Here is an 11117-nt window from a genome sequence, read left to right as displayed (position 1 = left end):
AAATAAGAAAATATCATCTCAACAAACTTAAGTAAAAGGAGGACTGTATAAATACATAAAGGTCTCACACCAAATAGATAAGAACTGACCCAAACTTGGGGGCAGGGAGAACTAAGAAGAAAACTAAACAAATAAGGAAAAAATTGTAAGAGTAAAAATAGAGGCGTAGGCAAAGGACATGAACAAGATTGATTAAGGAGGAAAAACAATTTGATAACAGCATAATGGAAAAATGTTTAACTACTCAATCCAAGAAATGCAAATTTAAACAAGAAGCTCTCCAACCAAGTTCACAAAGATTGTTCTTAAGGGGAGCATTCAGTGCAAGCAGGGGTGCAAATGTATTGCTTAGAGGAGTATAAATCATTATAAAGTTCCGCAAAGCAAATTGGCAGTTCAATATTGAGAAACTTTAAAATTCATCCCCTTGACTCAACTTGAAAATTTTGGGAATTTTCACTTCTCAGACTTTTTTCAAATACTTTCCTGCTCACAGAGTCCAAGTATGTCGATAGGGAATTACCTTCCAAGTTTCGTCTCACCTCTTCCAGCTGACATTTGCCACTCCGCTAATGTAAAACTGCCTGCTCTTCCCTAGACATACACCTTGCACTTTTGTGTCTCTGAGCATGTCCTTCTTATTTGCCTCTGCTTGGAAAGTCTCCACCACCCCTTCTTGGCCTGGCTGGCTTTGCTTACTCTTCTGGACTCAGCTAAGCTGTCAGAGGGTCTTCCCTGACTACCCTCCTGGTTGAGTAAGTTTCCCTTCTTCCATGTTTCCGTAATACCCAATACATAGATTTTTGGAGATAATCTACACATTTGCATATCGATGTACATATTTCTTTATCTATTTACATATCTGTTTCCACCATTTTGGCTTCTCTTTGTATCCCTATACTGATGGCTTTCAACTGGGGGCACTTCTGTCTCCCAGGGGATATTTGGCAAGGTCTAGAGACACTTTTGGTAGCCACAACTGGGGTGGAGGGAAACAGGGATGCTACCAAACATCCTAAAATGTACAGCAAAGAACTATCAAGCCTCCAATGTCAATAGTGCTAATGTTGATAAACCCTGTCCTAGCCCTAGCTACCACATAAAAAAAAAAAAAGCACACACTAAAAAAAATTTTTACGGGCACCTGGGTGGCTCAGTAGGTTGGGCATCTGCCTTCAGCTCAGGTTATGATCTTGCAGTTCCTGGGTTCAAGCCCCACATTGGGCTCTGTGCTGACAGCTCAGAGCCTGGAGCCTGCTTCAGATTCTGTGTCTCCCTCTCTCTCTCTGCCGCTTCCCTGCTCATGCTCTGTCTCTCTCTCAAAAATGAGTAAACATTAAAAAAATTTCTTTAACTATATAATGAACAATAGGAAAATGACTTTTCAAGCCCAATTTCTTTATCTATACAGTAGATGTAATGATATCTATGTGAAAGGGTTGCAGAGAGGATTAAGAGACAAATTATGAACAATGCCTGGTACAGAGCTGATGCTCCATCAAGAGTACTTTTTCCTAACTATAATGTGCATAAATTAAATCACAGACCCAGACTGTTTTGGTGCTGAAATGAGTCTTAAAGTCTTTGCAGTTAAGCCCCTTCATTTTACAGCTGGGAAACCCCAATCTATAAAGGTTAATGACTTGCCTAAATTGTTGGCATCAGATCTGAGTTTCCAGTTTAGTGGCAAACCACATTTTAAATAGATGCATAAGAAAGGAATTATAAGCTGACTCTTTTGTAAACCAAAGAAATTACCCTTTTTTGGGGGGGAGGTTGGCTTGTAAATATAGTTTTCATATATATGTATAAAATTTATTTAAAATAGAATACTAACAAAGCAATGACTCAATTGAATAATGTTACCAGAAGTTTCACAGGGATTTATTTTGAAATTACATTTTTGGCATTTATGCAAAAATAGGCAAATGTATTAAAATACAAAGTAAAACAAATAATGCATTCTTTTGACTGTAGGAGAGATATAGTCAGAATCCAGAATAACAATTTAAATAGTTTGTCATAATACATAAGCCTCTCAAATATTAACAGACTTTCTGGAATCTATGCTAAAAATTAACTGCCTTGTAATGATTCCATTCTTCTTCCCTGCTCAATTGCTAATACATACAATGGCATTTCTTAGCAAAATAGAATTCGGAGGCACCATCCAATCTGAGATCTCAGATTCTAACATGTTATGACTTTTAATATGAATACCATTATAACCAGAATTTAAACAAATTATGGCAAATAAATTAAAACATTTATATTTTAACATCTATAGACTTTATTAGGTGTTCCTTATACAGTCATCTGGTATGTTTAAAGAGTGAGCAATCATATAAAAGGAAATATGGTCATAACTGATTGAAGTAATAAAATCCTGAAACTAAATAACATCTCATAATTCATTGCACAGCATATATTAGATTTCATTACATCAGTATATAGCTTAGTTGTAAATTCTCCTGATGGTCATAAACCTCTAAGGTGTTGTCATCCTGAAAGGAGGAGGGAGTTGGTGGGGCACAGAATGGATAAATCTTCAATCTCACTGGTGTGGTGGACCTTGAAGTTGTAAAGTTGTAGTGCATCGCCACCTAGTGGCAGAATTTAGTACCTATTTTCCAACAAGAGACCCTTTCCCTGTATTTTCTAGAGTTCTGTTTTATTCACCCTTCAACTGTGTTCATCTCTGATAATGGTAGTTCCTAAACTTCATGTCATCCGTTCAGTGTAAACTCAATTCCCTTCATCCTCCAGGTTGTCACGGGTTTGCTTAGCACAGTTTTTATGTTCACCTAACTTAAAAATTCCAAGTACTTTGGCTATTTTCAACGCCACACACAGGATGTCTTTATTAATAAACCCCATCATGTCTGTGAATATAGAAGGATTATTATGGCTATAGGAACTCTGGGCTTTGGCCCAGTTTTAACTTTTATTATTGAATCTTTTAGAAAGTCAAAAGTAGCACAGAATTAATGCCTAAAAAAGGGAGTCCTTAAAGTAAAACACAAAATCATTATCGAAATCTACACTTGATGCTTTATTAATATTCTGGAATTTGACAACACACAATGGTGCTGCCAGTGAGCATTCCTTCACTAACATGTTGGTACGGGAATACCTGGGTGGCCCAGTCAGGCAAGCATGGGACTCTTGATTTCGGCTCAGGTCATGATCTCATGATCTCCTGTTCCTGAGATGGAGCCCATCTCAGGCTCTGCCCTGACAGTGCAGAGCCTGCTTGGGATTCTCTCCTTCTCTCTCTGCCCCTCCTCTTCCCTGTGTGTGCACCCCTCTCTTTCTCCCAAAATAAATAAATAAACGTTAAAAGAAAAATGTTGGTACCATTCATAGAGAAGCATAGAAATGTTCAGGCCATGAAAACTCCATTTGAGAATGTTACCAAACATTGCTGTGGCTGTTTGGGATTAGAACCAGAGACAGTATTGGGGGACCGGAGGCCCCATGATTCCTTACTCTGCATCCTACGACTCAGCAACATGAAGGCTCATTGATGCACTACAGCAGTGAACATAAGCCAGGTGTTGGATGGAATTGCAAAGAACAGAAAGACGGAGTAAAACACTTCAAAGTAAGCGAATCTATCTTTCATTGATGTCTAGGAAATTATACATTAAAATCCTAAATCAACCTCAAAGTTTGAACGATAAAATACCAAACATTTTATGCTGTACAATGTAAACTAGCAGGATGTGAACATTTGAGAGTTAAAAACAAAACAAAACAAAACTGCCAACTCAAAAGACAAAACAAGGAGACAGCTAAGACTTAGCTGGACTCCATCCCAATGAATCTGTCATACAGGTCTCATTCCACCTGTCCTCATCTCAGCTAATGGGTACTTCATCAAGGTCAGACAGCCAAAGGGGGCAGATAGAGGAGACGAGCCCAGGACCTGAGCCCCTACTACTCAGTTAACCCGATGTGACAGTACTCAGCATCTTCCCAGAATATTCTTTCTATTCACCTAAAGGAGCACAGAAGCTAACCCTCCTTGTCCTAGCCATGTGCCAGGAACTATTCTAACTATGCTTGACATGTAAGGAAGTCAGGTAATTTTCACAATATCCTTGTAAAGTAGGTTCTATCACTGGCCTCACTGTAGAGCTGAGGAAACTGAGGCAGAGAGGCTAAATTATATTCTGGAAGTTACATAGTAAATCGTGGACCCCTATCTCGCAGTCTAACCCAGAATCATCTCTGAATCACTCTATTCTGAGTATAGGATGATCAGCCTCTGTATTTTAGATACGCCCATGCTGATTTTTCAAACACTATAGCTTTTGGCAACAAAAAACCCTCTTCCCAAAAGAAAGGATTTCATTGACCAATTAACAAAATTCTCACCCCTTCAGCTAGTCTTTCAATGGCCAAATACTGGTTCTACTTTCTTATTCTTCATAACAAGCAAAACAGTATGGTTTTCAAAGAACTTTTGCATACCTTTTCTATCAGGTCATTGACACAGAAAAGCCTTAGAGTTTGGCTATAGAAAGAGCTCTCACAAAGTCACAGATTGCCCTGTCATGCCTCATTTTCTGCCTCAAGCAGGTGGATGACCCAGCTGTTTGTTACACCTTAACCTTGGTCAGTTGTTTGCCCCCATCTTTCAGGATAGCCCTAAGGCTTGCTTTAAAGGTCAACAGCATTTACAAACATAGTTCCTAAGTTGAGTGCCTCAGCCTCCCTCCACCCTGTCCTTCTCTCCACATACCATTGTAGGGGTCCGGTTTGAGACGCTTCAGCTCTGGTCTCCTTGCAAAGGTGCACATTGGATGCCTTGTGATAGACTCCTGCAAAAGTGATCTTGAACTTAAAGGAACCTCTGGAGAGTCCTAGTCAAGGAAAATTCAAATGCTTTTAAAAACAGGGGATCAGGATGGTCCATTTTTTTGGCCTGCCTCTGCCAAGGACTGTGTTAAAACCTCCTTCAAGTGCGGCCTGATCTTTAAAAACCTCCAGGGAATCTTAATCTGGCCTGGGTAGTTTTCAATCCTCCTTTGTCCTAGGAATTCACTGGCAAAAAGGGAATACAAGAGCACAACTTGCTGCTGGCCTTCAGTCCAGTCTTCCCTATTCAGCCTGAACATGTTTTAGAAAAATTGTTCAGTCTTACTGTTAGCTACCATTTCACCCATAAGAGCCCCTGGGGCAGGAGGCTCAAACAAGTCAAGAGATCCTATGACCTACAGCTTTTGTGCCAGGAACACAAATAAATTATCTATAGCCTTTTCTACTGTAAAAGTGATTGCTGTTCAGTTATAAAAAATTAACTATTAGAGAAAAGGAAAAATATAAAAACTACCTTTACTCACTAAAAGATCTGTTTCTCCAGTCTTTCCTTAACCAAGGGTCAGGGATTTTGTTTCACCTGGTTACATCTTTCTTCATTAAAGATCATTAAGTGTCCAAGTTTTAAAACTGTCTTCATAAATATACTTTTTGTACTTAGCACAGCTTAATCATGTCTTATTGTTGAAAGCTTTTATTGTTCAGTTTTTCACTCTGATAAGCAATGCTGCAAAAACATCTTTTTCATAAAGCGGCATTCCATCACGGTTTTGGAGTCCTACACTATTTCTGTGGATGCATGACCCTGGACAAGGTGCTTGACCTCTGTAGGTAAGCCTTCCTCAATCTGTAAAGGAGTAATAATCCTATCTCAGTGCATTGCACTGAGATCAATGATCATAAAGTACAGTGTTAAAATAATCACAATCACTCAATATTATGGTGGCTGTTAGTGGAATTACTTAGAAAGATTTTGCAGTTCTTGATACATATTGCCAAAATGTTATCCAAAGGGGTCATATCCATAGAACACCCATCGGCAATGTATGAGATTCAAATTTATTTGAAAAGGTGTGAGAGAGGAAGAAATTAGATCACTGAAACACTCGGTGGTCCTTGGCTGTCTGAGAATTTGTCTTAGTTACTTCGTTGGGCTGATAGGGAAGCATTGTGACAAAGTCTTTACTAATCTCATACAGTCCTTCACTAAACCAACCCCAACACTAGCATCTACCAACATCTTCATCCGTTTTTCTGTGATTTGTGATACTGTACCAACAATAGAGCTCAAATGGGTTACAAAATCAAGTCACAAATCTTACAAAATATTAAGTATGTTAAAGGAGAATTGCTTTTACCATGACCAAATCCATGATCAAATGAGGATCTAGGCAAATTGCTCTATTCCGTCCCTGCAAATCAGGCCCTGAAGGGGCTCCTAAGTACCTTGATAATTTATAAAGGAGACGATTCTACTTGGAAGAATGTTATATCCTTCAGTACATTACGAAATTATCCATTCAGTGAGGAAAACTTACTAAAGTAGCTTTGTTAAGCTCCAGGAAGAAGTAAAATGCTAACTAAAAAGTATCTTAGAATTTTAACAGGTAAGTAAATTCAGTAGTTGCTCAGAATAAGGTTTAGAATTCAAACATCCCAACAATAATTACAATACACATTTATTTAAAGTAATACACTTGCAGCTCAAATAGCTCCAGATTGTACATTTTGGGATTACCCAACTTCTTAAAAATATTTGAGGGCAGCTGCAACCACAGATTTCAACAGCATGATTATTTCTTTGCCCATTCTTCTCTTTCTTTTCTTTCCCGAATAACTTCTTTCAGATATGGTTCAAGGTAGAATTTATCCTAAAGAATGAATAAAAGAAAAGTATTATATGCCAACATTACATACTGATATATCCCTAACACTCAACAGGTCTCTGACAAAAGAAATCCATCAAAATTAATTTTTATTTCTAAGTTAAGAAAAATGTATATTCAAGCAGACTAAAAACCATCTACTTTTCTAAAATGTAAAAGCCTACAAAGATACTGTAATCGTTGCTTTGATAGATTGAGAGGAAAGTCTGGCAGAGAAGAAGAAATGAGAGTACACGCCTTTGCCTAATTTCAATGCAGTTCGGGAGGGGCGGTTTACTTCAGAGTCCTTCTGGGAGCTAGAGGCCCACTCCATGGGCTGATCACACGGATATCACCATTTTTTTTCATCTGAGCAGAAAGCAGAGTGTAGAGGGAGAACAATGGCCTGGAAGAGAAAGGATCTTGACCCCAGCCCTGGATCTCTACATTAGAGACTTGCTTAGCAATTTTGGAACAGTCACATCACTTCTAAGTCTTTGGCGTTTATCTCTAAAATGGAGCTAACATTTGCTCTACTAACCTCACTGGACTGCCGCGAGGATATTTATTTGACATAACCTTAAGAAGTCTGACTGTACAAATGCATGTCTCTGTTTTCTAATGCTCAGTCCTTCGAGGCCAGTACTGTCAGATACATAAAAGCTGTGCTACCTCCTCATATTTTGTCCACTGCTCTTTAGGCAAGATCTGGTGCCTCATGGTCAGGTCCAGTGCTCTCTTAATGCGAAACATCCTATCGTTATAAAGGTTCTCAGGAAGCCTTCTGATGGCCTCTTTCACATCATCATCCTCATATATTGTATCATCTCGCATTAGCCCTATGATAGAAAACAAGACAGTCAGATTGAATACACATCTCAAAAATCAGACATTTAAAAAAAACAGGTAAATATGTTTATGAGTTATAACTTAAAAGACTAAGGTGAAACATGTATTTCATACATAATAATGCGTTATTTCTTAAACAGTACTATAGAAACAAAGTAAGAGCCTTTTAAAATCCACTGCCACAAAACTCACATTTTCTCTGAAACAATTTTAAAAATATTTAAAACATCCACTTTGTTTTGAAACACACATCAATGAACACATGTCTATTTTCTTATACTTTACATCTGAGATCAAGGTATTAAAGAACCTTAAGATGACAGTGTACTAAGGAACCAGTAACATTTAATGACACTTCCATCAAGCTTCAGTTAAGAAAAAGATGACGTTCAAGGCAAATTACAAAGTTCTAAAAAAGTTCAGGTATCAGATGATAGTAAAAATGCCAGACAATTTTTAACATTTGAAAAATCTCTTACTTTCAAAGTTCATACAACTTAAATTTTCAAATGCTAAGTGGAGGAGTTGGGAGAGGGAATGTAAAATTTTTAAAAATATTTTATTTATTTCTGAGAGAAAGAGTCAGCGTGAGCAGGGGAGGGTCAGAGAGAGAGGGAGACACAGAATCTGAAACCGGCTCCAGACTCTGAGCTAGCTGTCAGCACAGAGCCCAATGCGGGGCTTGAACCCATGAACTGTTAGATCATGACCTGAGCCGAACTCAGACACTTAACCGACTGAGCCACCCAGGCGCCCCAAGGGAGAGGGGATGTATAAGAAAAATGTACTGCTCCCATATTTCAAGAACATAATTTATTTCCATCTCAAACATCTGAGATGATTCTATTACTCTCTTCTCAAAATAATAAAAAGAATGACTTAATAAAATGTGACCTAATTTTAAGATTCTCTAACGTACACAGGTACAACTAGTTAAACTGTTTTTGGGACTCGTAACTCTTGCAAAAAGGCACTACTCTCAGATAAAGCAAAACAAGAAAACCAAAGAAGAAAACTCAGATACTCACCCAGTTTATTGAACCCTGCAGCATTGTAGTACCATTTTCGAATACCCTCCAGCCACCGGCTTGATGCTGCAACTGATATTGTCATCCTGTTAGTTGCTGCAATTCACTTATTATACTATAGAAACACGCAGACACACAAGCAACCAGTACTCTTATTACCTTGTTAGAGAACGCAAACATAGGAAGGAATTTCCTTTTAAAAGCGTATATTCTATACATTGTAGATCAAAACTGCTTATTTTATCTTTGAGCAAAAGTGACTACAGGTTAAAAAAAAAAAACAGGCAGCAAGTTGGGGAAAAGGGCAAACTCAAACATCTGATGTACACGAGATCTATACAGCAGTAGTTATTACCACTCCAGCCTCTCCATGTCAAGTGCTCCATCCTTTCATGTACTCCTGTTACCACCAGAACTGAAGGGGTAGGGTGTGGGAATAGAACTCAGAACGCCCCCCACCTTTTGCAGTTTCAGAAATCACAGGAAATAAGTATAAACTTTCAGAGGAGTTGGAGTTATATGAAAAGAAGGTAAGACTTCAGGACAGGCTCAATGACCCTCTTCCTCCAGAATCTTCATTCTACATTACCTTTGCTTCACTTGGCTGCCTTCTTTAAATATATATGTATTTCTGGGAGGGTTATGGTACCATTAACCAGTCATTTAATATGGATTATAGTAGAAGAAGCCCATTTTCCTCCTCCCAAGTAACTAACTTTCCAACAAGGAAATGGGTATTTGAAAATGGATGAGAAGAAATAGGTAATGTTAAAGTTCAGCAGGACTGAGCCTGATGGGATAACCCAGCAGGGCCTCAGGGCAACATGACAGTGCCCGATGTTCTCAAGAGAGATGGTAATAAGGGGAGGTAGAGCATGTCTAAATTTTCTCAAGTTTTGTCTGGGGCTAGCCCCTCACCAAGGGATGAAAGCAAACTCCCCTTTAATTTCAATCCCTCCTCATCCCTACTCCTTAGTATATCACACTAGCTTTGGTTAAGTCTCCTTGAAAATTAAACACCATGTATGAAATTGCTTCTAGAAAAACAAGTACCAAAGAGTCAACAATCTATCTACAAACATACTTGTAGAAGAAAAATTATCTGTAAACATATTTACTACTGATGGTGATGATTAATATTCACTGAACACTTGCGAGCCAGGCACTATCCTATCTGCTTTACCCACATTATCTCGATTTATTTACAACACGCTGTCCCTGCAGAAGAATAAAGTTTACAGAATTTATCGAATCCAAGATGAGACTAGGTCTATCTAGTTCTCAAACACAGGACAGAGGGAGTGCCTTCTACAATTGTCAGACTAATGAAACAATGGATACTTAAATGTCTCCCTGACTCCCCAAGAGTTCAGTGTCATTTAAATTAATGGATATTCCGGCAATCTGATGTTTTCTAACAGCTTCACCCATTGCTGGGGGCGAGGAGAAAAGGATCGATATTTTTTAAAAGCTATTCCAATTTATACCTCCAGAGGGCAGAGACTGGCAAAAAAGGTGCTTGTTGGTGAGGGAATATCCTACTTGGTCTTCACGATCTGTTTTAAATATTCCGGTAATTTCTGTATTCTATTCCATAAGTATGTTTCTGCCAGTGCCTATAACAAATACAAATTTCTCCAAATCTACAGACAGAGCTGCCGTTCCACATAAACCTAGGTTCATCTGAAGTTTCGCTGTAACCCGGGCTCAGCTGCCCCTAATTCCGTTTGAGAAGCGTGGGGTTTGAACCGAGTTTGCAGACTTATTTCCTCTGGCCACTCTGCCTTGGTTAGCCGATCGGTGTAAAAGAGAAACTAGTATCTCCTCTGTCTCACTAGCAGGATAATTTATCGCACACGACAGGGCTTGACTCAAGGCAAGCACTCGGTTCATTCTGGTTGAAAATCATAAACTAATTATCTATCTCCTTGTACCCTTGAACTTTAAGGCCGAACGGAAGGACTGCCGAGCACGGGCAGCTGGAATGCCAGGGCTGTGGAGCCACCGCGGGGACCTTCGCCAACAGCAGATTCACCTCCCAACCCTCCAGGTGAGTCCGCCCTGGGGACAGCAAGGGGGTGAGGGAAAAGGCGTCCTTCAGGCTCGGAGCGGAGCCGCCACCTTCCCTGTAGCCGCACACCTGGACACTAAGAGCAGAGGAAGCGGAGCAAACTTGTAAGAATATAAGGTTGGGTGCGGCGACGCCTGTCAGTGCGGTCGCCAGTGACTTACCCGCAGGCCGGCCCGCCATTTTGACCCGAGACTGGAGCGTTGCCTGCTGGGTAAGTCCTGAAGGACGCGCTGGGCCCAATGCGCAGGCGCTTCATGTCGCGTCACCAGGAGAGGAAGGACGCCCGCACAGGCGCAGTTCTGGCGCCGACTTTGGGCACCTGCTGGCGGCCCTCTTCCCCTAGGGTCACGCCACTGTCGTAAGCCGAGCACTATGCGCACCGTGTTCCCTAAGACAGTTCATGGGACCTGGTGGGAAGAACATTAGGCAAGGGGGGCGCCTGGGTGGCTTAGTCGGTTAAGCGTCCGACTTTCGCTTAGG

At 39.9% G+C, this 11117-nt stretch overlaps 1 protein-coding gene across 1 annotated transcript; it reads right to left on the bottom strand.

Moving 5' to 3' along the window:
- Positions 1–6485: 6485 nt before the first annotated feature.
- LOC120246122 (cytochrome b-c1 complex subunit 7) lies at positions 6486–10898 on the bottom strand. Its single transcript, XM_039253456.1, has 4 exons — positions 10799–10898; positions 8567–8638; positions 7362–7528; positions 6486–6695 (listed from the first exon to the last, which is right to left on the bottom strand). The coding sequence occupies exons 1-4, from the start codon at positions 10815–10817 to the stop codon at positions 6618–6620; spliced, it is 336 nt and encodes a 111-aa protein (XP_039109387.1). The 5' UTR covers positions 10818–10898; the 3' UTR covers positions 6486–6617.
- Positions 10899–11117: the final 219 nt, after the last annotated feature.

Source organism: Hyaena hyaena, unplaced genomic scaffold (genome assembly GCF_003009895.1).
Source record: "Hyaena hyaena isolate Hyena2069 unplaced genomic scaffold, ASM300989v1 scaffold_452, whole genome shotgun sequence".
In the NCBI taxonomy this organism is placed as follows: domain Eukaryota; kingdom Metazoa; phylum Chordata; class Mammalia; order Carnivora; family Hyaenidae; genus Hyaena; species Hyaena hyaena.
This window is presented reverse-complemented; position numbering and strand designations above follow the sequence as displayed.

Excerpts from the sequence above, each read along its gene's own strand:
- LOC120246122 (XM_039253456.1), bottom strand. Across the intron at positions 7,529-8,566 it reads TGCAGGGTTCAATAAACTGG|GGCTAATGCGAGATGATACA; the intron begins GTGAGTATCTGA and ends TTTCTATCATAG. Across the intron at positions 6,696-7,361 it reads AGTGGACAAAATATGAGGAG|GATAAATTCTACCTTGAACC; the intron begins GTAGCACAGCTT and ends TTCATTCTTTAG.